The following is a 27,175-nucleotide window of genomic DNA, read 5'->3' on the forward strand; positions in this document are numbered from 1 at the left end:
TACAGACTAAAATCTGATCATCATAAACTGGCATAACCTTAAACAGACTGTTCATGCTCAAAAACCCCTCTAATCTGTCTGAATTAAAACAATTCTATAAAGAAGAGCGGTGCAAAATTCCTTCACAGGGATGTGAAAGAGTCATTGGCTCATATCACAAAGGCTTGATTGCGATTCTTGCTGCCAAGGTGGCACAAACAGGTATTAGATTTACTTTCACTCTTACACAATGAGCCATGAAGCTGTGGATAACCTTTTAAATGAAATATTTATTTAAAAACTGCATTTTGTATTTGCTCAGCTGTGAAACAAATATGCAAACAGAGAAAGGAGGAAAATTGTCCCACACAGCACTGCATATATTGGGTTTTACATGTGTTAATAATAATGTTGTATTCTCATATATAAAATCACCATCTGTTCTCAGGTGCTGTTCTGGACAAGCTGCCTCAAATTGTGGACCAGTGCTCCCCAAACCCTTGCCAGAACCAGGCGATATGTCGAACCCGTGGCGATAGCTACTCTTGTTTCTGTGTGCCGGGCTTTCAGGGTTCTCACTGTCAGATTGATGTGAACGAGTGTGCTTCACAGCCCTGCAGGAACGCAGGAACCTGTGAGGACAGAGTGGGTCGATTCTCCTGTCTGTGCTCTCCTGGTTTCACAGGTCAGCATGTAAAGCCACATCATTTCAATCCTAAAATATGTTATTGGGAACTAAAGAATTCTACACAGTTTTAGTTATTCAAGAAAACCGTGTCAAAAATGTGTTACCCCAGTTTAAATGTGTTCTGTCTATATTAAATGCCATCCATGTTAGTAGCTGTTGAATGGACCATGAGAGCATTAATCACCTTTTTTTAGGGATACAGTAAAGGAAACATAGCATATGTTTTCCCTTCCATAGTTTGAGTGTTTTTTGGGAAAACAACAAAAAGCTTTGCTATGATATAAAAGAGCAATCCTCACAGCACAGCACAGCACAGCACAGCACAGCACAGCAGTCCACATGAAAGCTTTCTCCGTTTCCACCCTCTGCCCTCAGGCTCGCCTGCCCTCTGACATCTGTACCGCTTTGATGTTCACAGGTGCAACTTGTGAGATCCAGATTGACGAATGTCAGTCACAGCCGTGCCTCAACGGAGGCAGTTGCCATGACTACGTTGGTGGCTTCACTTGCACCTGTCTCACCGGTTTCCAAGGACAACGGTGTGAAATCAACACTGATGAGTGCCAAGACCACCCTTGCCAAAACGGGGCTCTGTGTATAGATGGAGTGAATGAGTAAGCAGTGTGGTCTTTTAACAATGAGTCGCTTCTAATGAGATCTATAAACAAAGCAAAGGAAATGTTTTAAATAACTTTATTAATATAAATGACAAACCCCGACTGTCTTGTTATGTGATTGTCTCAGTTACAGCTGTGACTGCTCTCAAACAGCCTTCACCGGCCCACACTGTGAGACACCGCTACCGCCTTGCTACTCTGAACCCTGCTTTAATAGCGCCATCTGTAAGGACAATGGGGGGAACTACACCTGTGAATGCTGGCCTGGTAAAGGAAGCTCTTCTCTTGGTCAAATAATGTGGAGAATAATAAACAAGGACACTGAGGCATTTGAACCTATTCACACCTGAAAAACAACGAGCTCTGTCCAGAACAGCCTGTCCCCGTGTCATCTTTAACAAACAACATATGTAGTGTTGATCACATTAAATATCCTTCCTCGTTCCAGGGTTCGAGGGCCGTCATTGTGAGACAGACATCAGTGAGTGTGGCAGCGGCCCTTGCAGAAATGGCGGCAGCTGCATTGAGAGATCTTGGCATGCCTTGTATGGCAGTGACCCTCTTCTGCCTGAACGCTATGACCACAAACAGTCTGCAGGTTACATCTGCAGGTGTCCCCCAGGAACAACTGGTAGGTTATTTTCGTTTGACAAACTGAACCGGTCATATCTCAATCAATCACGTTTGAAAGACTTGGACTCTGACACATACGAATGGACCTGTGTTCACAATGACCGACCTCCAAAAATCACCAAAGTTGATTCACAAATTTTGAGCCGGCATGTTGAACTTGAGAATTCAGACGTGATCGAGCATAACATCGAAGCACTAAACGAATGATTCTGTTCATAACTGTAATGTGGCATCTGAATAAAGAGCTTGTAATCATTAACGAACCTTGTTAATTCAGGGCAGTGATCTTAAAGATATACATGCCTTCGCACGGTTCCACTTTTTAAAGAGTTAATTGATCAGAAAAAGCAAGATCAGCTTGAAGAAATGAAGATGAAGAAATATGCAGATGCAGAAACAGGACCATGGACAGCGTTTATGCCCAGATTAAAATGACAGCATGAACAGCTGTCAGGTGCTGAAATGTGCTCACTTTGGTGCCCCCTGGTGGTAGTTTAAAAACACACACAAACACACTTTGTCACACTAACTAAATCTAAAATAAATGTAGAATATTTGGTGAGTAGGTACAACTGACCGTATGTTACTTAAGCCGTAACATAATATAAAGTAAGTGTTGGTTTCTGAGGGAAACACAGCAGCGGGCATGTTTCATCAAAAGTTTTCTTTCTGTTGGAAAAGCTTCAAATTCTGCTTGCACAAGACTGCTTGATCCGGGGGCGGAGGTACAAAGTGTGAGCTGATGCCTGCTGAGACTGTGTTCTAGAAATGGACTCTGCAAGTTGCAGGGGCACTGACTCAGTGAGGTGGCCAAATAGCATTAGCTTAATCCCTGGGGATGTGGCTTTTCTGGTCTCCTGACTGGAGCTATTCAGCCCTTCATGCTTTAGAGAAGCAGACAAGGATCAGGCGTCCACCGTGACGACCCGTAAACACACACACGCCACATAACATGATGCTGTTAGACAACTTTGAGGCTTTTCTGGGGGGAAACCTGACAGCATGATGTGGACACCTGCGCCATGGATTTGGGGGATTTGGTTGCTTGGAACAGGTAACAGCGGTACTTGTACCAGTAGCTTTAGTATTACATAATACACATTGAGTTACACATGTCTGTCATCTTTGCTTATTGACTGATTGAATTTGACCGAAGCAGCAAATTTCACCACCTCCAGCATGTGCGTAGAGCTGTAGATACAAACGTAAAGAGAGGAAACTGCTGTGGTGTCAGGGTGGCCTAGAGGGCAAAAAACAAAGCAGGTGTGTTGATGTTTAACAGCTGAGGGTCAGGTGGGATCCCTTGACTGCAGAAGATAGTTTACCTGGTACCACGAGTGGTAAACAGGGAGACAAGTGTAGTGGGAATAATAATCCAGAACCTCATTTATACCTGGAAACATGTTTGTTGTTATATAACAGCTGTAGTAACAGTGTTTAATTGTGTGTACGTGTTTGTGCTGTGCGCCTCTTTTACAGGCTCCCTCTGCCAGGAGGTGATAAACCAGTGCGAGCCCAGTCCGTGCCAGAATGGGGGCAGATGCGAGGGTCACATTGGGGGCTACACCTGCCGCTGCCTCAAGCCCAGTCGTGATGGCATCCTCTACGGAGGTGTTAACTGCGATGTGAAGTTAGTGGGTTGTGAAGGCCATGAATGCCAGAACCAAGGCTCCTGCTCTCCTTTCCTGTTGGACGGGACTCATGGATACACCTGTTCCTGCTCACCTGGGTACGCCGGGCCTCTCTGTATGACCCCTACAGCTTTTACCTTCCAGCGCAAAGGTTACCTGCTGCTGGAGAGCCCCCTGGTGGATACTGAAGTGACTTGCAACATCACTCTCAGCTTCAAGACTTTTCTGCCTAGAGCTCTGTTGTTTCACACCATCACAAGCGGTCTGCAGCTGAGCCTGGAGCTGGAGGGGGGGCAGCTGCGTCTCACGCTGAGGAGGGAGGCCTCTGCTGGGGCGGAAAGCCCGAGCCAGGTTCTCGAGCTTCCGCACAACGTCACAGATGGAAAGTGGTATTCTGTAGAGGCTGTGCTTGGAAACTGGGTGCTAAGCCTTAAACTACTAGATGACGCTGTGGGGTGTGCGAGCCAGTCGTGCCACAGAGCGGCCGCAGTCCTAAGCTGGCTGGTGGGGTTTGTTTCATCCCCTCAGAGCACTTTTATTGGAGGAATGCCTCGAGACTCGAGCGGCCTCAGCGAGTACGATGCGTTTACTCCATTCATCGGATGCATGCGGGACGTGTTTGTGGACTGGCAGCTCGTCATCCCCGAGCAGTGGCTGAGCGACTCAGCTGTCAACGTGTCCCCGGGCTGCAGCTACAGGGACCGCTGCCTGGATGTGCCGTGCCAAAACAAAGGAGAGTGCGTAAACATGTGGCAGAGCTACGAGTGCCGGTGTGCCAGGCCTTATGAGGGGCACGACTGCGAGGAGGGTAAGTTTGCAACCGTAAGACACAGGGTTGGGCATGCAGGAAAGAACTCAAGGTCTCGCTTATCAAATTGCAAAAGTGGCGCACTAAAAGCACCTTTAGCTGCTTGGGTGAGTCAGGATGAGGTCGGAGATGAAGTCTGTCAAAAGTCACGCTAAGGGGAAGATCCTCTTATGTGAAGAACTAGATTAAGGCAATCTATTTTGGGACTGACGTGCAAGGAAATGCCAGACTGTAAAATAGCGAGTGCTCAGTAAACCAATGGCTGCGATCGATACATCATAACCTGAACAATAAATATGTTACAGGTTTGAACAGTTTTCATCAGTTTTCCCACCATGGCTGCTTCAAAGACTGTTGAGTCTTTTAAAGAAGATTACTGATGGGCGGATTTAGACCAACATTTACTTGCACATCAACCAAACATCTGCTCAAACCTGCTAACATGTACAAGTGTTTTAGATTAGGGTGGAAAGTGCTGACAGGCCTAAACTTCCACCTGATAGACTCAGCTTAGCATTGACCAATAAGAATGTCCTTTTGTGGAAAAAACCCTCAGCTGTTCGATACTTCAGATTTCAGAAGACAGATGGAGAAATCAGAACTTGCACAGACTCCTTCTTTCCCAGTGCTGACGAGCTGAAAAGCTCTAGAGGTCTTTTTATGTACCGACATTCATCCAGCTGCTTGATGTTCACCCCTTTGTTGCTTTCTGCAGAACATGTGACCGCCCGCTTCGGGAACGAGGACGCTTACAGTTTTGCAGCGTTCACCGTCACTGACGACCTGGTCGACAACTTCTCCATCTCCTTCTTCCTGCGCACGCGGAGGAGCGGCGGGCTCCTCTTGGTGCTTGCCAACAGCAGCGACGCTTACCTGCACGTGTGGTTGGAAGGTGGCGAGGTCTCAGTTCAGCTCGATAAATACGAAAGGCTGAAGTCAGCGGATGCGATTGATGATGGGGAAGCCCACTTTGTGAGCGTAGAGGTGGCGGCGGATGGTCTTATCGTGCTGTATGTGGGGGCTCGGGAACAGGGGCGTGTGGAGGTGACGCCGGTCAGTGTCCAAGCAGGTGACACGGTGTATGTGGGAGGTCTGCTGGAGGCGAAGGAGACCGCGGCGTTCGGTGGATATTTCAAAGGCTGCGTTCAGGACCTGAGGATCAGCGACAGGAGGCTGCAGTTCTTTGGGCTGGACGCTACAGTGAGATCTTATCCTCTTGAGGTCATGGAGAACGTAACTGTGGGGTGTTCTGGAGACAACATCTGCAGTGTGAGTGAACCTGCACACAGTGTTGGTGTAGTGTGGACATTACACAGATATTAAATCTATATTGTAATTCTGAAATCGTATCTCTTTGTCAGAGGAATCCATGTCTCAACGGGGGGATGTGCTACTCCAAGTGGGACGACTTCACCTGTACCTGCCCCCCCAACACATCAGGGCGGCGCTGTGAAGAGGTGAAGTGGTGCGAGCTGTCGCCATGCCCCACAGACGCAGAGTGCAGGATGCTGAACCACGGCTATGAATGTGAGTGACCTTCGAGGATTCGTCAGTTACAAAAGCAGAGCTGTGTTAAAGTCAAGTCCAACTGCCTTCAAAGGCAAAGCGAAGGTCGAGAGTCATAAACAGACTGAACGATGAGCTCTGAATGATTTCCTTTTGCATAAGCGGGATCCAGTATAAAAAGTGTTTCTCTGCTACGTAAGAGCCCAGTGAATGTACGTTACCGAATCTTTGACCTTGTTTGTTTAATTAGCCTTTATGGTCTTAATTGGCTACTATGTAACCAAGTGACTCAGCGCTGTTATATACCGGCGTTAATCTGCCCACACAGTATTCCCTATGTGATCCGTAAAGTAGGATCTGTCTGATGCCAGCTTATCCTCTTTTTGGAATTAGTGATGATTTGCTGTGTGTCTCCATTATTACAGAGATGCAGATATTTACTGCTTGTATTTACAGTTAATAGTTTTTACTGTTATCAGACAGGTAGCTGTCGTACTGTAATACTGCCGACTAAAGGTGGGAGTCATCAGCAGTGTTGGTCAAGTTACTTGAAAAAAGTAATCAGTAACTAATTACTGATTACTTCCCCCCAAAAAATAATCCCGTTACTTTACTGATTACTTATTTTCAAAAGTAATTAATTACTTAGTTACTTTTTAAAAACACGATTTACAACCTGAATAGGTGATAAAGTGATAGATCTTTCAGCCCAATTCTACTTTTTCTGCATAATCATCATACAAAATGTAATCAAATGGAAAAGTCTCTTTTTAAAACTTGTTTTATTAGTTTTAATCTTTTAACTTTATGCATCAAGCAAAAATTTAATTATCTGCAACATTCTCTGACTGGAAGAAATTAGTTTAACATTTAAACCTATTTTCTGCACATTCCAGCACATAAAATATATATTTTTGTGTTTACACTCAGTCTTTCAAATAGATGCAAGTAAAACACAGCAGAAAATAAATAAAGTCAAAGACTAGCGGTCCTGTTGCTCTATTTTCACCTGTAAAGCAGGAGTGGGGTAGGCGGAGGGTTACCCTGGTGCAGGTGTGCAGCGGTCAGTGGAAGAATCCGCGAGTTTCTCTGTGAGTTTCCCATTACGTCGTAGCTACTCGGAGCTTGTTTGGAAGTTTAGGGGTTTTTTCGCTGTAAAAAGAAGTTTTCTTCCCACGCACAACGGACACTAATGTTTTTGTCACTTTTTATGGAATCAAACTCAAAGTAAGGTCAGTACTTCCACGCTTTAAACGCTGCACGCTCATACTCTCTCTGCACTCGATATATGATCCATTGTTGATCTGCACACAGCTGTTGTCACGAACGTCGCACTCGCTTACGTCACTGTCATGAGACATTCTGCAAAAAAATCACGGTTTTAGTAACGCAGTAACGCAGCGTTCCTACGGGAAAGTAACAGTAATCTAATTACCGTTTTTGCAATAGTAATCCCTTTACTCGTTACTTGAAAAAAGTAATCAGATTACAGTAACGCGTTACCCATCTCTGGTCATCCGACACCCCACAATATGATATTCTCGCAGTTCACTTACAGTTTTTAACATTTTGCAATTTATCACCTTTTTTCAACATCAAATTATATCCACAAACTTTGTCTTATTGTTTTATCCAATCAGATAAGCTTCACTGAGATTGTCGAGCACTGAGGTGGAGTCAGTCTGTCATCAGTCTGTGATTGAACGGGGTGTGGTTGGCCATTACATGCAGTCTGTTTCTCATAATGCAGCGATTAACTGATACACTGGTGAAAATCCCACATCAGTAGCTGTGTTTAAAGACACTCAGCAACCTGCTGGTCTGTGGAAAAACAACCAGCAGAGTCGTTCAAACATCTTGGAATAAAAAGTGTTTGTGATTATCTCAGGATTTTAGATTTAAGTGTATCGAATAAAAACCGTTATTTTTATATAATATTGTCACGCTGATACAGTGTAGCGCTGGATCAGTCCCCCCGCCCCACACTGACAGGTTTACTGTTTTGATTCAGTGCTCGGTAAATGACATGCCAACTAAAACACAACAAAAACATTTATGACAAAGTGAACATTGTGCAAATATTCACGGCAGGTATTGTGTCCTCGTCTCTTAGGTTACTCCAATGCAACTTTCCTGAACGACAGCACCGTGCTGACCTACCGGGGGAACGGCCGCATATCCCGCAACCTGACGAGCCTCTCCCTAAACCTGCGCACACGGAAGCGTAATGCAGCGATCCTACATGCCGAGGAGGGCTCCGCTTTCATCACCGTCTCCATCCAAGATGGTTTCCTCTTCGTGGAGCTTCAGAGCACCTACGAAGAGGAGGGCGTATCTACGGTCAGCCTGAGCAGCAGGAGCAGTGTCAGCGACGGCGAATGGCACAGTGTCCACTTCCTCATGGCGGCTCCGTGGGCGCAAACCTCTCGGTGGACTTTGGTGCTCGATGAAGACGTCGAAGAAGCCAGCACTTCCACCAGCCGAGGAGGCAACCTGGACTTCCTCAGAGAGGGGGTGGACATCTTCTTGGGGGGACTGGCCCCCGACACCGGCTGGTCCCTTGCCGGTTGTCTGGGCACCGTGGAGCTGGGTGGGATCGCCCTTTCTTACTTTGGCTCCTCTGGCGTGAACCTCCCGCGCATGCAGGAGGAGCAGTTCGTCCAGACATCGCCGCAAGCGCCGCTCGTCGGCTGCGGCGGGGCCTCTGTGTGTTATCCGAACCCTTGTCTGAATGGCGGGGAGTGCCAGGACCTCTTCAACGCGTACAACTGCAGCTGCCCCGAGGGCTGGGCCGGGAGACACTGCGACTTCTTCCTGGACACCTGCGCTTCGAATCCCTGCGTTCACGGCAACTGCAGCGTCGCCGGGTGGAGCTACGAGTGCACCTGTGAGCTTGGCTACACGGGCGCCAACTGCGAGGAAGAGGCTGACATGTGCAATAACCACCTGTGCGCCCACGGGGGCACCTGTCTGCACGGGCCCGACAGGTACGCCTGCCTCTGTGCGGAGAACTACACCGGACCTCTCTGCAGGTAAGTGTAGCTGTTTGCTAAGGTGAGTAAAGCAGCGACGCAGACAGAGTGAAACAAAACGTTAGTGGGCGAGGATGCAACATGCAGATGAAATCCCCTTATTAATATTTCACTCTTCAAAGATGACTGTGAAGTGCAGTGAAAGCTGTGTTAGAAACACAAAATGCACAAATAAATGCTACAAAATTGCACCAACAGGGGACTGCAGCACAACACAAACACAATCTTCACTGCAAAATGTCTCCACATCTCTGCCTGTGTTCAGCATTTCAACCACGCCTGCGGTGAGCGCCTCAGAAGCTGCATTTCTATTCTAGTGTCAGCCAGAAAAAGGCCCCAGTCTGCTCACTACACAAGGCTCTCTGGTTCAGCGCCAGTTTCTTTCCCCCTCTGTCATCTCGCGTTCGCCTCTGAGACCCAGCGGGGGGAACGCCTCCGAGCATTTATCCTGTAAACACACAGCCTCTTGCATTTTGCCTCCGTTTTTTTGTTTCTCGCACACCTTTGCAAGTGTCTCGCTAAGCAAGCCACACCAGTCAAGCTATCTCCCTTTACTGGGAACATCCAGGCTGCTTTCAAGTTTGTGTGTGAAAACGACTTCCTTTTGTTTGTCTCGTTTGTTTGCGCCTCTTTCTTCCTCCCCTCACCATCTTCTCTCTGTTTCCTCTGCAGCGAACGCGTTGAAGAGATTCCGTGGTACATTGTTGTCAAAAATGTGTGAGTTGTTGTTTTTTGGTGGCTTTTTTTTTACTATTATTATTTTATTTTTCACGTGTTCCCAGGTGTTTGTTTCCTGTTAGATATTTGTCTCTCAAATGTCAGCTGTGAAGCCTTCCCTCGCTTTTTTATTTTGTGTGGAACAAAATGCAAAGCAAAGGCAAATATTAGCACTTTTAAAAGTGAGCCAACCACTTTTTCAAATGAGTGACAGCTGTAGTTTAAAATGATCAAATTGTTCAAGTGAGAGTGTGTTTTGTAACCGTTGAGGGATGAGCTTCAAGTTGCCGGCAGAGCTGTTGTTGCTCGAGGCAAACAGAAGGTTACAGAGGCCAAAGAGAAAGAAGTCGGCTTTTTCATTCCTGCACGTGTGATTTGACGTCCTGCTGGTGACTCGTTGCCAGAGGGCCATAATCTTATTATCCTGGTCGCTTCTTAAGTCTCTTTGTCTCCCCAGTGGGGACCAGCAGGAGGCTGAATAATGCACCTCCCGCTCGGCCATCTCTTCTGCTTCCGGCAAACATAAAGCCGGCGACACAAATCTGCTGAACGTTTCAATGCGAGCTACAGACTGACAAAGTTGTGCTTTAAACTTTTCCCACAGAAGGCCAAAGCTTCCTGTTTCTGTGTGCGGCGATGACACCAGGAATTACACCTGCTTCAATGGAGGCAACTGCACCGACCGCGAGCTCTCCTGCGACTGTCCACCAGGCTTCATCGGGCACCGGTAGGAAACAAGACAAATGCATGTTGTCACCGTGTCAGACTGTGGAATGACTGCAAGTTACAGCAACTCGTCTATGAAGCGGCAAACGACGTAAAGTCGCAGAGCGCTGAAGCTTTTGTGCGTAAAAGTCTCCAACGCTTCCAAACCTCCTCTGGCATTAACATCGGCACAAAATCTGGTGCAAGAGGCTTCCGGCTCGGGCGCTTCCGGCTTGGGCGCTTCCGGCTCGGGCTTCCATGGCCGAGCAGCTCCTGTGCAGTTTCTTTGATCCGTGTAGCGTCTCATGTCATGCTCCTCCACCCAAAGAGGATAAATAAATGGTGCAGATTCTCTTACCTCTTTTCCCCTAATGCAATGCTGGGAATATTTGGGAACTATCCAATATTACAGCAGGTTTAAGAACAGTAGAACGTTAATAGAAGTTGTGGATCTGCATTTCATTGAAGTGTGGCTGTGGTCTGAGTTCTTCTGTGATGCTGTGGTTTCAGGTGCGAGCAGGAGGTCGACGAGTGCAAGTCCAACCCGTGTCTGAACGGAGGCTATTGTCGCAACCTCATCAACAAGTTTATCTGCGTGTGCGACATGAGCTACGCCGGAGACGTGTGCCAGACGGACGTAAGCGACATTTACTTTTACGTGGCTTTGCTCTTGTGGCAGAACCTCTTCCAGCTGCTCTCCTACCTGATCCTCAGGCTGGACGACGAGCCGGAGGTGGACTGGGGAGGAAACGACTGAGTCTGTGCGCGCACGTGCGCCAGGCTGCTTTCAAATGGATTGATTGATCGGGCTATAATCCAAAACACTCCACAGAACGACTTGTGCCTTAAAATTACACTATTAAATAAGCGGCACCTTATTAAATATAGTTATGTACCTGCATATATGCATATTATTAAACGTACATGTTGCAGTAGATGATAAGAAACAGTATCACAGACGAGCACCTAAAGGTCGTAACCAATCACAATCCATCACCTGTCACCCTCACCGTGTCCAGGACATAGTCCAGACCGACAGTGCAGAGAAAAAGCAGATGAATGTGAGGGTTATTGTTTCGTGTAGGGAAGCACTCCTCGGTGAGGAACATTACGGATACCTGAGTTATTTATACTGCTCCTCCGTGAAGCTACCCTGTCAGTCTCGTCTGAGCTGGATTCTGGGAGCTCCGTACGGATCCATTTGTGAACTATGAAAAACAGTGTTGTAGTTACAAAGGCACCTAGAGGGGCTAGAAGACAACAAGATGTCTCGCTTTGTTCTTGATGTGCGTTCAGAGCACGGCGCCGACTGACTGACTGACTACTGTGTGCTGTTTTGTACCAAAGAAGGAGTTTTTCGTCTCTAAAACACTTTGCTGTCTGAGCCGCAGATATTTTAAGCCTAAATTCTCTCGTGGCCCCGCTGCAACGCTTCCTATCAACATTTACCGCTGCTGTGGTCACCGTTTCATTGCGTTTTGTATGTCTCTCTCTCTCACTGTAGACTTTGGTGTGTTTATTGTTTGTCTTTCAGTCTTGTTGTGCTGACATCATGCTGCATGATCCATGTAACTTCTCGTTTGTCTGTTTCCTCCATCATAATCCATCGTTGTGTCCCGTCTGCCTGTCGTCTGTTTGTTCTTGTCAAATAAAAACCTTTCAGCCTTGATTGTTTTGTACTTGTCTGTCCTCTCTTTGTTTCTCTCGACTAACTTTTTCTTCACATAATCGCACATTTTGTCTGTTTCCCTTCAAAAATCCATATTAGGAGAAATTACAGCTGAAGGTCAAACTCAGTGATTTCCTAAGTGTGTGTTTGCGTTTGAAGGAGTGGACACACTGAGGTCAGCTGGTTGCTGCCACACCAAACCGACTCTTAATCTCATTTAACAAGATGCCGAGTGAGTTTATCCCAGAATAGCCACAAGTGCACACAAACACACAAACACAGCTACAGCGTTTTTACGTATCTGTGCATGAAGGACAGGCTCCCAGGTTTTCACATCTAGTCTTAAAACCGCTGTTTGGAAGTTTTGCTTTCTCATTAGTCATCAGTAACAGAGGCACTGCTGCTGCACTCGAACCTCAGATTTCCCCATCCTGACACAACGCTCTGTGTTTGGACTGAATGACTGACCGATGTGTATGAAGGCTTTAAATTATAGTTAAATGAATGTTTAATGCCGTACTTACCAGGGAAAGTCAAGTCTTTGCAGATATAGATGAATATAATGGAAAACTACCACAAAGGAAATTAAGCGGCGCTATATACTGAGAAATTTACATCTATTTCTGCTAAAATTATTTTTACATTTCAAACATGAGGCAAATAAGGTGAAATAACTGCATAAAAATAGCTAAAATAGTCATTTACAGCTATAAAAAGGTAAATCTATGGATACACTGAAAGCTAAAAACTATTACCAGACAGAGCAGATAATGGTGATAAAGACCATCACCATGAGAACAAAGCTTTCCTTTTATACTTGTTATAATTTCTTAACAAGAGGGTTGGAAATATAAATATAATGGGACTAAATGATAATTAGGTCATATGGATAGTAGGGCTGCCACGATTAGTCGACTAGTCACGATTACGTCGACTATCAAAATCGTCGACGACTGATTTAATAGTCGACGCCTCGTTTGAAGCTTTGTAAGATCCCAAAAGACGCAGGAATAAGTAGTAGGATTTAAGAGTGTAATAACGGACTGAAACAGAAGATGGCAGCACTGCATGTACAAGGATGCCAGCTGCCGTTAAACCCCGAAGAAGAAGAAGAAGCAGCTGTGTCCCAGAATTCATAGCGCAGCCCAGCTCAGTTTGCAACAATGGCGGCAGCTAGTTAGTTTTAATATTACTCTTATTATTCTTTCTGGGTCACAAAATAAACGTTTAACATATTTTCAGGCGAGAATGTAGCTGTGTAAACCTCAAATATCTGCTCAGTTTATCAAGACACAACATATTTTTAAAAGAGGTCCGAAGTTTTCCGAGACGTCTGTTACCCACTAGCTCGATAGCTAGCCGGGGGCTAGGCTAACTAGAGCCGCTGAGAACACCGGACTCCAAATCGTTTTCAAACCCACCGCCATCTTTCGCTACTCAGGTTAAACATGATATATAAGTCACTTAGATAACTTAAAATGTTATTGTTTGGCTTTTTTTTTTTTAGCATTTTATTTGTTCCTGAGTAAATCGGTTTGGCTGAGATTAAAGTTAGTTTTTACACAGCTGAATAAAGTCAAGCAGACAGCTGATTATCAGAAGTGTGAGAACTCGAGAATTTACTCCGGTGTCCTGTTATATTTTAGATAGCAAGGAGTTTATTAAACTTCACCGAAACAATCTGCAAATTTCATTAAAATTTAATAAACTATCATCTTGTCTTTATGTTTAGTTAGCACATACCTTAAACACTTAAAGCTGTAAGCTAATGATAGTTATATAGAGGAGATGCTGCTGGTACAATAAGCTGTACGTTTTACGTCCAATGGATGATGATCTGATTAGTCGACTAATCGCAAAAATAATCGGTGACTAGTCGACTATCAAAATAATCGTTTGTGGCAGCCCTAATGGATAGTTTATTATATCTGTACGTTGGAACATGTCAGATGGTGCTGGGATCTGGTCACACGTGCATCTGCGACTCCTCCAGCCTGTCGCTGCTGCAGAGAAACTGATGATTGTTTGTGCTCAGTGTCCTGAAGATTACCAGTGTAATCCTCACATACTTCTGTGCATGCAGTGGCCTCTCCGCACACCTGCTCTCTTCCATCTTGTATTTTTACAAGTCTGCGTGCACGTGTGTGTGTGTCTTCTGCAAGCGCAGGTAGTTTCGGGGGAGGAAATGGGAGGCAGTTTTTCAGCGTCGGCACTGATGTGGCCATCCTTGGAGCGCGAGATAAGCACAGAGGAAGAAATGTGCTTTGCCAGCAAAAAAGCAGCATCTGGCGCTGAAGTGCACTTTCAGCAGAGAGCTGGTGGCATTCACACAAGTTGGGTCTTCTTCACAGAAACCTATGAGGGCAGCTTATCTGGCAGCCACACACACACAGCAGGCTGATAGTGCTGACAGCAGGGAAGCACTGCTGCCGCCGTCTCTGTGTGCGGAGCCGCTCTGCAGAGGCTTCAGGGTGGCCTCGACACGTACCTTAGAGACTGGTTAGTTAGACATCTCTGGGTCTGTGTGTGGCAGTCGGTGACTGATGGCGGGTCCTGGCTGCAGGCTGCTCCAGCTCGCTCGTGTCACACTCGCTCTGACAGGCGAGTGTGCTGCAGTGACAGGTAAGCACTTTCCAGGAGTCAACAAAGAACCTGTAGCGAGGGGGGAAGAAACTCTAATGTCTACAGCATCAAGCGTGAGCGCAGAAGTTATTTTTTGCCTCGGGATACGGATGGTTGTGTTTTTATTAGAATTATGTTTCCATGTTGATTGCTCGCTGTAAACTTTGCTGACTTCTGAGATAATTTTTCGCAGCCCCGTGTGTCGTTATGAAGATGCTGTCAGCAAGTGTTACCGAGTGAGACTTACAGCTGTTGTGCTGTTGTAGCAGGCGCTCAGAGAACCACAACTATCACACCAACCAGCACAGCTGATGTAGGTTTAAGGGCATCTGCTGCTCAGCTTCCCCCTGCTGGAAAGCTGTAGCACATCCTGAGTCGTCGGGGTCTGACTTCTGTGCGTTTGCGTGCAGGATGCTGCATTCTGCATGTGTGCGAGGCTGAGTTAGATAAGAATATTAGCAAGTCATCAAAGTCCACACATACAACTCAGACTCTGCAGCTTTCAGTGCAGCTTTGAAGGAGCCGTGTGCGTATGTTTGCTCGAGTTATTTTGGGCGCGTGTGTGTGCTGATGGGATCCTCGGCAAAGATTGCGCCTGTGTGTGTGTGATCCTTCACAGACGGAGCGTGCTCCACACAGCTCGCCGGTGACCGCCGTGCTGGCACCGTATCTGGTTGGCTTGGCAATCGCGGTGGCGATGCTGGGGCTGACGCTCGCGCCAGCCAAACTGCGAGAGAGGCGGCAGACGGAGGGAGGTTTGAGTCCGCGGCAACTCGAGGCTCCTGGTGGTCGCAACCCACCTGCTGAGCTGGGAAACACATCCATCAACACGTTGGCAGCACACTTGGAGCGCCTGGTGTAGCGTAAAGGAGTCAGGAGAGGAAGGGAGTGTGTGAGAAAGGGAGGCGGGGGAATAAAGCATGTGTTCTCAAAAACATTGGCACGAGCCGTTTTTCTCTCTCTCTCCCTGACTCGTCCCTGTCTTTCTTCTCCTCAGCTGACCTCGGAGGGTTTGACCTCTGACCTCTTGCTGTCTATCAGTCTGGGGTCCGTCGTCCTGTTGCTGGCCATCGTCCTGACCTCTGTGGGTGCGGTAGTAGCCCTAAATCGCCGCGCCACCCACGGCACCTACAGTCCCAGCCGGCAGGAGAAGGAAGGGTCGCGGGTGGAGATGTGGAGCATCACGCAGCCGCCACCCATGGAGAGACTGATTTGAGGTGCAGAATGTGGTCCAGGTAGCAATGACAAATAAGTGGTGCAGTTTGAACAGGAAGTCTCGGTGGAGACGCGGAGGCTCCACGTTAAATCACCGCCGCCTGTCTTTATTTGCATATGCACCTTCATCCATCTTTGTGACGCTTTGCACCTGGTTCCACACAAGCATACCCATCTGCGTGTGTCACATCTCTGTGTCTGATCCATATATGTAGGATTGATGGAGCAGCGAACGCTGAAAGGAAAAAAACGCGCTGGAATTTAGGGCACATGAACGCATCGTCTTCAAGCCTCATTTGGAAACAAGTCCAGATAAACCTGCTACTGTTCTGCTTTTTCTGTGAATGAATGACTCAAACATACTGCTCCGCCTCTCAGTAACACATCGATCATGAAAGCACCGCGAGTGTGTCTAAGGACGGGCTGGTTATGTTTGGATCAAGTATTTTAGAATAGGCCACGATGTCTGTACACTGGGCACCTCTGCGGTGTAGAGGCGGAAGCTTTAAAAGCTTCGTGGGATTCGTTCCCAACAGGACGATTATAAACTGTTTGTGCGTTTCTGATGAATCCACTTTGGTGCCAAGTTCATTTTTCAGTGGCAGCTCTTTAGTCCCAGATTCATGTTTTAGGATTAGTAGCATTTTATTTGTCCAGGCAGCCATTGAAGTTGTACATACTGTAATGATTATTTTTATTACTGTGATTTTTCCATTTTCAAATTTTGAGTTCGATCAAAATGTTTATTAAACTGAGTTTGTTGTCATTCACGTCTTACACTTTATTGTGAAGGAGAACTATTCCGCTCATTTCCACGTCTGTACTTCCATCCTCTGAATGATTCCTGGGTTTCTTAAACTATTCTTGCTCCTCCCCCTTTAAGTGACGTTTGTTTTTCTGATTGGCTGCCCCTCGCAAACATTTGAGAAGAGTGACATCATACAAACTAAACTCTGAGGTTGTTATTTAGAGCTTTAGCCTTGTTTATTGAGATCATCACCCAATGAAATGATTAAAACGGATCCACACCACAGGAAGTCCCCGTGTGGTTTGTAATCCACCATCAAATACTGATTCTGTCCACGTGAGCACAAAGCGTCAGGAGTCGGGAGATGCAGAAGCATCAAACAGTATCGTTTATTTCAGTTCACAGTGCATACATGGTGTGCAGGTTACTCATCAATAGCACATCAGACTGACCTCAGTTATTTAAGACAGTTGTTTCCTCTGCAGCGGGAACATGCAAGTGTGCACAGTATCAAGAAAATCAATAAATGCATCATCGACAAGCTGATCGTCAGTACGATTCCCAGACAGGGGGAGGGGGATTTTTTTTTTTTAATTGCCGACTGTAACATTCAGTGTAAAAGTTGTGACATCGTCATCTTTGTAAAGAAGAACCTGTGCATGAACCCACTCAGTAAAAGATGCTACATAATCCACCACCTCCCACTCACTGCAAATACACGCTTTCAGGACAATCAGAGTCCCGCTTACAGAGTCAGACACGCTCGGGGTTTTATTTTAGTGTAAAGCTTCTCAAATGATCTTCAGCAGCTGGACACTCAGATATTCCCCCTCTCAACCCTGTGACGTCAGATTTACAGTAGCTAGTTTTGTTTTTTACATTTTACATGAAACGTTACATTTCACTCCAACACGCGACGTAAGCGTAACATACGAAACCGGATGTTGACGTCCACCATTCTCAGGCTACGTCCACACGTACCCGGGTATTTTTGAAAACGCAGATTTTTCTATGTTTGCACCTTCCGTCCACACGTAAACGGCGTTTTTGGTCACTGAAAACGGAGATTTTTTAAAAATTCTGGCCAGGGTGGATATTTTCTAAAACTCCGTTTTTGCATTTAGTGTGGACAGAAAAACAGAGAAAACGCAGCGTCAAAGGTGTGCGCATTTTCTGACGTCACAGTGTGCGCCACGTTGTTTCGGTGAAATGAATTTCTACAATACTGTTACTGTTAATTGTCTCTGCAGTGTTTAAATGCTTACATATACACACACAGTTACTGTCCCTCCACACATACGACTCGGTTCTGCTTCTATGCTCCAGCTTTGTTTACTTTTTCCCGCCGAGGCTTCTAGACTTCTGATTGGCCAACATTTCTGCACGGTTAGGAATATAGCGCCACCTGCTGCTTTGGCATGTTCCTAGCAGCGTTTTCCTTCATTTCTGCCTTTACGTGTGGACGGGATTATTTTTTAAAACGAAAACGGCAAATCTCCGTTTTCAAAAATACCCGTGTACGTGTGGACGTAGCCTCAGTTTGATGACGACGGAGGCGCGAAATACTGAAATGAAAGCAACAGAAAGCACAAGCAGCGCGTCCACGCCCACGTGTTTACTGTGCACGAGCAGGCGTCAGTAGGTCCATCTGAATATGAACGGCTACATGGGACATTTGTAAATATCTCTTTTTTTCCTCCAAAAATAAAATCTAAAACATTCAAATATTAGATAGATTTTTTTACACGATACAACACCGATCATATATTATCCATGTAAAATATACTCAAGCCAGCAAAAATACGTCTATTCAGCTGAAAATAACTTTTTCATTATGAAATCAACTCCTCTGAGAATTGTTCTTTTTTAAATACAGAATAAGCTCAGCACAAGTTTTTATTTAAAAAAAAAAAAAGAGCACACACACAACATAAGGAATCCGCTAACAACCAAAGGAAAAGTACCTCATTTACCAAAGGATAAAGTAACCCAGAGATCGTCTCTTAAACACGAGCGGGAAGATTCCCGGCGACCACCGAGCAAAGAAACCCGAAAAACACTGAGTGGAACCAGCTGAGCGAAAACAAGTTGGTGTCAGGTTAGTTTCTCAGGTCCGGGCGGTGGTCAGAAACACGCACAGCCCAGCTTCCTACAGCGTACCTGCGTAAGGCACAAACCAGCTTCCTCTTTAAACGTTTGTTTATTCGCTCGGGGGCAGAAAGCAGTCCAATCGTGACTTTATACTAAAGTAAAATCGCATCACTCTCAGAGAAACTTTAGTATTTGGCATGTTTGCATAGTACAGAAGTATTTTCTTAATGTTTACAGAGCATAAAGGGCAGCACACAAACGCTTCTGGAGTCCGTTTAGCTTTTTTTCTCCGTTTTGGATTCACTAACCGATTCTCGGGCTTTTAGAAGCACGCCAGTGATTTTATGAGCAAATCGTTAACGCAGAGCAGCACTCAAAAAGTGGAGAAATGGCTGCTATTAAACTGCCACACCGACTGGCGTCTGGCATAAATCATAAGAACAACGAACCATAAATGTAATATTCCCGAAAAGAAGGGAAAAAGCGCTCCTCCTTTCTGGGTTTGCGGCGACGCAGTGAATGATGGGAGGGCTGGACGCGGCGTTCCTCTCCACAGGAGAGTCTGTTACAGGAATACTTCAGACTCTGCACATTACATCCATGTGGCTACTCTGAGAACTATATTGCTTCATTACAGTACAATCATCAACCGCTGCATTATAGTGCAGCGTGACTCCGACCGACGCACACACAGACCGTTATTCCCTCGTGGGAGAAAGGCGAAGAAAGATACGTCAGCAAATCCTGTGAAAAGACCAAAAAGCAGCCAAAGACTGAACACAGGAGTCTGATCGTTTTGGTCTTTTCAGAGGATTTGTTCATCGTAAAAATATAGAGCACCTCCTAGAAAGTTCACCTTTATTCACCCGCATAAAACCTCATGAAATCGCCAACAACTGGCCGTAATTTTAAGGTCAAAGTGAGAGTCGTGATGGGGGAGAGAAGCCTGGAGCAGGATACTGGCTTTGACCTTTGACTGGGGAGAAAAGTGTCCTGAGGAGGTTTGGAGTCACTGTGGACGCGACTGACAGCAGCTTAAAGCACATCACGTATCATTCATTATTCTATTAAGTCGACAGAAGATCTGAGCGTCGCAGTGATTCTGATTACAAAGTACCTGCTGTGGCATCTGCAGATTAAGACACCAGAGTTTAAAAAATAAATCACATGTCCGTGTAAGGCTGACATGTCGCGCAGCGCACGGCGAGTGTCGAAAGGCCCGCCGACTTGCTTTTTTGCTAAAGACTTTAGTACCTGGTAGGAATCATCATGTGAAATGTCTGGAGCGACGCGGCGTCCCTTCTTACTCCCGACACGCTCCGGAGGCTTTTCCAAACTCCTCCGTCGGCCGCGACTTTATCGACAACGCGTTTAGTGCGTCGTCTGGGTGAATATGTGAAAAATACTAGACGACAAAACGTTATTAATTCATTAGAAAGAAATACTGAAAATCTGCTTAAGTAACTTTTGTTTGCTTTTTTAAACAAGTCATGAACTGGTGAAGCAGGTTAAACGAGGATGGTAACAGTTCGGCTGTGGTTTGTGGTTTGGATCACAGTTCATGAGACGCTGCACTTGCATCCGATTCCAGAGGAAAGAGCCGACGGCGTTTAGTTGTTTGTTTTTTTCCAATCGCTATAAATCAAGTTTGAGTTTAAAATATGCAGACGGATCATCGAGGGAGATCTCTGCGGCGCACCACGTCCTCTTCCTGCTGCTCGCTCTGTGGCTTTTTGTTTGGACGTAAGCTCGGAGCCGAGTGTCCAGATTAAAACAAAAGGGGAAAAGAATGGTTTTGTTGCAGATAGCTGCTGATTTAAGAGTAAAAGCTGTGGCGTTTTACCGACTCAGGAGTCGTCTGCAGCTTTGCCCTGCACCTGGTGGTGACTGTTGTTAACTTGCGAGAGCTGCAGGCTGGTGTGGAGGACCGCGCCGAGGCAACACGTGGAGTCGATCTCCTCCAGGAGGCCTTGATCCTGCGCCGCCCCCGAGCCTTTCCCCTGACCCAAACACAGGCCGAGCCCGAGGAGCCCCTCTTTGGACATCTCCTTCTCCCAGGGGACCTGCACGGCTGAATGGCTGGTCCTCGACGGGCTCCCCATGCCCTCTTTGCTCTCCCGCCTCTGGAGGGCCTTCTGCTGGTACTGCCTCGTCGTCTCCTTGGACATGACCTTCCTCCTGAGCACGTAGCTCGAGGCCGTCTGGTTCTTGGCCTGCTGAGGCTCCGAGCCGCTTTGAGGGTCCGAGATGGTCCGCGCCCGCACCTCCGGTGCAGGAGAGCAGCTTGGGTCGGAAGCAGATGCTGAGGAGCTGTAGGTTTGCGCGAGAGTCGGGGACGACCGCAGAGGTGCAACTCGATGGGACAGCGTTGGCGAGTAAGAGAAACAATCTCCCGGTTTCCACGCTGTAGGCAGCGGGTCGGGGTCGGCGGGCGAGGAATGATGAGGATTCGGCACTGAGACGTCGGCGCTCTGGGCTGGTGGGCTAGCAGCGGGCGCCGCGGGGACTGCTGCGGATTTCTTTGACATCTTCAGGCTGCTCTTGGTGGGCTGCCTGCGTGGGGACGGTGGGAGGTGTTTCCCGTGGACCACAGTGTCATCCTGACCCGTGTTCCACCCGCCTTGATCGCCGCCTCCACTGCAGCCGCTCTCATCTGCAGGTCTGGACTCGCTGCAGGCCGTGGGCTTGGTCTGGCAAACAAGAGGCAGGAGAGTCACCACATGTTCGCCCTCGCTGTTATTCTTTATTGACTAATGCATATGATGACCTTTGACCTCAAGTCAGAATGAGGTCTTTAGATACGTTGGATTTACTCACAACTTAGCAAATAAAAAGCATTTCTACTTCCTGTAAAAAGAGACTCGTCCTACTCTACATTTTCTTGCGTACCGGGGCTTTGTAGTCCAAATCATCCACGGACAAGAAGAAGTCCAGACTCTTGGCGGCGCTGAGTCTTCCTTGGTCCATCGTCGTGGTCGTCAGAGAATCCAGGATTTCTTCCAGAAGGTTCATCTGGCCCGACTGAGAGGAGTCGATGTCCAGATCGAGGGAGTACGAGTCGTCGCTGTCCTCATTGTAGGATGGGACGTCGCCGCTGTCCTCTGAGGAGACCCTGCGTTTGGAGGAAAAAGAGCGATTACCCCTTCATCTGTGCGCACGCGCGTCCAAGAGATCATTTTTCACAAGATAACCACGTTTTCATGAGAGGGTCAAATGCAACATGCTGCTCAACATCATACAAATGACATCAGCAGTGTGTCCACTAGGGGGCAGTGTCACCACGAGGGAAAAAGAAAAAAGGAGGACAAAAGCACTTCTGCTCATAACCAACTTTTGAATCCATCACCCCAAGTTGTCATATGTTGACATATCGATCCAAAACTGAAAATGGCTTCAGAGACTCACTTGCTCGCGTTGTCCAGCTCCTCATCATCAAGCCCGTAGCCCAGCTCTCGAGGGCCCATGCTCATGGGAGACTTGCTGAAGTTATGCTGTTAATGAGAATAAAAAGGCAGGAGGATGTAGTTAGAAAGAAAAAATAACGAGATAAAACAATAAAAATGGACCCGAGGGGTTTTTTGGGGGGGGGGGGTGTCTCAGCTTCTCAGTAAATAATACAAGACTGCTGATAAACACGAGTCCAGACAGAGTGCGGCGTTCTGCTGAGGTGCAGCTTTTCATAAGTACGACTTGGGATTCGACAGAAAGAAGAAATGAGTGTGTCTGGTGGGTCCCCATAAGACGGGACTAATAGCCTGTTTTAACGAGCCGGCGTCCTCAGGGTGGAGACTAAATTTGTCAAATTTGGGTCTGGGGATAAAAATCTTTAAGATCCCCTGCAGTGTTTCATCAAACTCAGCATTAAAGGTGAACTAAAAGGTGCCGCAGAGTCAAGACGCGGCCGGCTACACCAATAACACCAGTGCATCTGACGCTGCGGCGCGGTGAATGATCTGAGCGCACTGCGGTCGTCTGACACGGTGGTTTAATAAGCCACCTGTGTACCGTGTTTAATGGGCGGGTTAGGGAAGAGACAGGAGCTTTACAGGGCAGGGGCAGGACTCCCCCCGTGGGAGCCCAAATCTGCCCCGGGCCACTTATTAACATGCCTTCCACTAAGATGCACATGTTCCTCTCACCGCGCTCATGTTCACTGATGTCAACGCCGCCTCACGCTTTCTAATTCACTCTTTACATTTTGCTCATTTAGCTTTAACAATATCTGTGTTGTCTTTAAGCGCCCGTGGCTGCAGTTACAGCCATGTTTCCTCTGCTTTTTAACGCCACTTTTAGGCTCCGCCTCTCTGCATGTTTCTCTTTAAACTAATGTAAGCTGCGTTATCAAAGGCCGTCACCCAAAAAAAGATTTTGTTCAGCCTTAAAAGTGATCAGAGTGTCGGGAAGGATGATCGTGATCGTGCGCCGCGACTCGAACGCCAGAACAAAGAGCGAGAGAGGAAGGTAAACGAGTGGAAACGGGAAGGAAGGAAATGTAGAGGTGAGGCAGGATTCCTCAAAGCCCCAAAGAATGATGGGAATGGTGTGTGAGTGTGTGTTTGAGGGGCGGGGGCAGTTTGGAGGGGGTCAGTATTGGAACGGTGGAGCAAGCCGGTCTTGATTAGCTGACGCGGTGCCAGCCAGACAGGCGGAATGTAACGTGCGGCTGCGCTGGCCTCATTTAGGGCCTGTGCACGCACACACATGCACACACATGCACACACACACATGCACGCACATGCACACACACATGCACACACACTATTACAAAAAAAAGAAACACAAAGAGTTAAAGTGCCATTTTCTCCATAAAAGTCAGCCGAGGAGATGTGTGCAGTAGCCACTTAAGCCTCTCAGCCATCGGGCTAAACACAAACACATGTGGTGGCACTGCTGATTGGCCGAGCCGCTCCCCTTCTATGGTAGCTTGGAGCTATAATGAAAGAGATTTCAGAGGGGCTCAGGCCTGGGATCCCTAAACAGCTTTTAATGGATTCCTGTGTCAGGGCAGTAAATCTGGGGCCAGGCCGGCACGCCAGCCAGAAAAGCACGCCAGCAGAGCGCGAGATGCACCTGTGAGACACTCGCGGAGCGTCGGCAAAAAGACTTTCTTAAACACTACACATGTTATATATCCTTTATGAACGCAGCACCTCTCTCTGCGTGTAGGTGTTTATTAAAGCCAGCGGACACAGGTCACGACGCCGGCCCTCTGATCTCGGTTACAGCTCTGTCTGCACAACAGGAAGTAGCGCAGGGAGCAGTAAATAGATGGGACGTCACTTCACGGCTTTATCAATTTGTCATTCGCTCTCTTCACTGTGACCCTCAGAGCGACAGGAAGGACCAAACTATTTACAACAACGAGGCGTTTTACAATAAAAGAGCAGGGGTCGCTTTATCACTTCTTCTTCTTCTTCTTCGTTTCTGTAACGGCCGGCATACTGAGTTCATTTAACCGCTGTCATAAATCAAAGTGTGCATTTGGTCGTTACTTTGTTACCGGCTCTGCAGAGCTGTCACAACCAAGAGCAGCGGTTACAATCTGAGCTCAGAAATTAGATCGGCTGCACGTCGATGTGAACAACAGCCAATAAAATAAACTACAGAGACACGCTCGATGAGATAACCAGTGCAAACAGTCTGCTGTTAGAGCTGCGACAGCGCCGTCCCACATCTCCACAGGCCTGACGGGACAGAGAGCACCGAGCAGCAGATTATCGTACCGCTCCGTCATTAGCTTCTCGCTGTCGGCTAATGGGAAGCTGAAAGGTGAAAATGAAAAAGCGATTCTCGCTCCACGCCTCCCGTCTTTCATTTCCTTCCCTCCATCGCTCGGCCGTCGGTGACAGATGTCACCGTTTCCGTCTGTCGGGCTCTCCGTTCCTGCCTCCTCACCACGAGAAAATAATAAAAACAGGTTATTTAAAAAACTCTCGGGTGTTTGTTAAATTAAAAACAAGGATCGGCGGATTTTATGGACTTTTTTAAATGCATTACTACTCAGATTGATCTGTAATTGTAAACATGGCGGCTATAAACAAGCTAAGATTACATCGAGCAAAGTAAAGAAGAAAAACTCAGATTCATTTCTTCAGTCGGGGAAAAGGTCGCCACCGTGCTCCTGACAAGCTGCGTTTGGACAAAGTTTCTCCTCCTCTTTCCTTCCCTGCATGAGCAGTTATACAGAACAAGTCTCTGTGACAGGGCCAAACGCTAGTGGGCTTTAATAGCTGCTTGAACATTATACATTTCATATGGTGTTTCAGAGCGGGCACTAATCTCGCAGCTTGGCAGTGTATGTAAAGAGATTCCAGTAAATGCAAACAAACCTCGGGGAGAAGCAAAGCCTTTGCAGAAGTACGGCCAAGTGTCTGCCTGTTTAAGAGCCGCTCACTCGAAAAAGGGAGAGGAGGAAAAAAAGCGGCGTTTGAGGAGCAATCCACTGCTGCTCTGTCCAACTGGCTGTTGCTGAAAGCTTCCTTTTCACTCAAACCAGGAGCCGTTTAAAAGACGACGAAATGTGCATTATGCTCATTCTGTCGAACCAAACACCTCAGGTTAAAAAAACAAAAACCACCAGGTGTCCTGCAGCGGGTGCGATGCAGTACTGCGAAGCTTCCAGGAGATGGCACTTTGGTTTCAGCCAGGAAGCCGGCGGGTCTCTGAAGACCTCAGAAACTAAGTGGAGAGGAGACTGCACATGCATGCAGATCACCAGGGAAGCACAGAGCAACTGTACGCTAACACAAACTGCTGCTACTAATGCACAGCGTTAATCTTACGATGAGTATAACAAACCTCACATTTAAAATTTAGATTATTGAGCTGCGACACTTTCAGATCACTTTACCCAGACAGGTCTGTGTGCTGTCCTTCATTTACACAGAATAAAGGTAATAACGTCTTTAAAACACATATTAGTAAAAACACGTTTGATCTCAGAGACCAATGATAGCCTTTCATCGTCGCACACGCGCACACACGCACACACTCAAGTATCCTGCAGACTTTGTTCCTGTTCTACATCTGTGCTAGCTTCCTGTTTCCCCTCAACTCTGAGCTGGCATTTCTCCTGCCTCACCAGGTGAAGAGTCCACAGCCCGGGGGCTGAGCCCGGCCACGAGCCTGCTGGCTGTCATTGCCCATAACGCCGTCCCGACCTCTGCTCTCCTCTGCACGCCTAACAGCTGTCATTCAGTTGCCTCCAACCTGAGGCGAACTGATAAATGCATGTTTGTGCACAGCACTCAGATACAGCCGCACATACTAAAGGGATGAGGTACAGGCATAGTTTCTATCCACAGATGTTTGGAGCACAGTGCCACATGAAGCACACACACACACACACACACACACACACACACACACACACACACACACACACACACACACACACTCTAAGCTAAATCTTGAACACTGGTGCTCACAGGAAACCATGCAGGAGCCAGAACAATGGCTGTTTGTTGCCCCGTTCAGCCTCGTGTCTGTCAAACGAGAGGATTCCTCCTACATTCTTAATCAACACGCTCACCAAACACTACAAATCACCCACACTGGCGGAAGCAGCTGAAATATGAACGCGTATGACAGCAGCACTTCCTCTCTGCTACACGTGTTGGCCGATCAAATAGAGTAGGATTTGGTAACTCTGATTATTTCGCTATGATTAATTAAAAGAGCTTCTGCGGGATCGTTCGTTTCATTTCAAGGACACAGAGATGTGTGCGAAGACAAAGATTTGTTAAAAAAAAGCAACATTTTTCTTCCACGTTGGCGTTTGCAGCGTCGCTGCAGCTGACGCGTTTCAGGTGGACGGGGCTCCGACGGTCACTCGGTTAAACGTGCGGTGGAGGCGTCGCTGATGGGTTTAGTGCACGCAGCACAAAATCCTTTAATAACTAATTAGCTGCTAATATTGTAACAATATTGTAACAATATTGTTACAATATTGTTACAATATTGTTACAATATTGTTACAGCAGTGTATTCTCTCCTGGCTCAGCGACGCACTGACTCCACTTGTTGGTCAATTAAGTGCAGAAATTAAGGAAAAAGTGCAGAAAATCTCTCATAATAATTAAAAATAGACGCTCATGTTTCATTTGATTTTTTTTTAAAGCAAAAGTCTTTGCCAGTTTAATAAGTACACTTAAGATAAGACTGCATGAACACACATTCATGACGGTGTCTCATTTTTATCGCCTTGCACTCAAAGCTATTTTTAATCATCGTTTCACCCTCATTGATCTTAAAAGTGCACAAATATTTACAAGGATTTTTTTGCACTGTTGAGACAAATGTTTGCTGTGTGGTTAGAGACACGACAAAAACCCCTAAAGATTAAAAAACTCCTTTAACGACGAGCGCGGGCCAAACGTGCGGGCGCGAGCGAGGGAGGCGGATCAAGGTGCTTCTTTTCCACTTTACTTAACCTTTATTTAACTGGGCTAGTCCCACTGAGATCAATTTCTTGTGCGAGGAACACCTGGTCAAGACGTTCGTGGGCAGAACAGC

General features: G+C 46.8%; 2 protein-coding genes across 3 annotated transcripts in view; one reads left to right on the forward strand and one right to left on the reverse strand.

The window, feature by feature from the left end:
* The window catches only part of crb1 (crumbs cell polarity complex component 1), a 21,949-nt gene extending 6,369 nt beyond the window's left edge, over window positions 1-15,580 (forward strand). Inside the window, exons 3-14 of the mRNA XM_087830459.1 lie at window positions 428-664; window positions 1,086-1,281; window positions 1,412-1,551; window positions 1,733-1,915; window positions 3,397-4,356; window positions 5,072-5,625; window positions 5,718-5,883; window positions 7,976-8,894; window positions 9,567-9,611; window positions 10,216-10,338; window positions 10,827-10,953; window positions 15,227-15,580. Of these exons, the coding sequence (XP_087686585.1) occupies window positions 428-664; window positions 1,086-1,281; window positions 1,412-1,551; window positions 1,733-1,915; window positions 3,397-4,356; window positions 5,072-5,625; window positions 5,718-5,883; window positions 7,976-8,894; window positions 9,567-9,611; window positions 10,216-10,338; window positions 10,827-10,953; window positions 15,227-15,469 (3,893 nt within the window). The 3' untranslated portion in view covers window positions 15,470-15,580. The remainder of the gene's footprint in view (window positions 1-427; window positions 665-1,085; window positions 1,282-1,411; window positions 1,552-1,732; window positions 1,916-3,396; window positions 4,357-5,071; window positions 5,626-5,717; window positions 5,884-7,975; window positions 8,895-9,566; window positions 9,612-10,215; window positions 10,339-10,826; window positions 10,954-15,226) is intronic.
* Window positions 15,581-16,935: 1,355 nt separating this feature from the next.
* The window catches only part of dennd1b (DENN/MADD domain containing 1B), a 103,345-nt gene continuing 93,105 nt past the window's right edge, over window positions 16,936-27,175 (reverse strand). For both annotated transcript variants that reach the window (XM_087830461.1, XM_087830460.1), the window contains 3 exons: window positions 22,067-22,152; window positions 21,551-21,773; window positions 16,936-21,351 (listed from right to left, as the gene is read on the reverse strand). In XM_087830461.1, the coding sequence (XP_087686587.1) occupies window positions 20,509-21,351; window positions 21,551-21,773; window positions 22,067-22,152 (1,152 nt within the window). In that variant the 3' untranslated portion in view covers window positions 16,936-20,508. The remainder of the gene's footprint in view (window positions 21,352-21,550; window positions 21,774-22,066; window positions 22,153-27,175) is intronic.

This window comes from Neolamprologus brichardi, chromosome 17 (assembly GCF_056152115.1).
Source record: "Neolamprologus brichardi isolate AB-2024 chromosome 17, ASM5615211v1, whole genome shotgun sequence".
Taxonomy (NCBI): Eukaryota; Metazoa; Chordata; class Actinopteri; order Cichliformes; family Cichlidae; genus Neolamprologus; species Neolamprologus brichardi.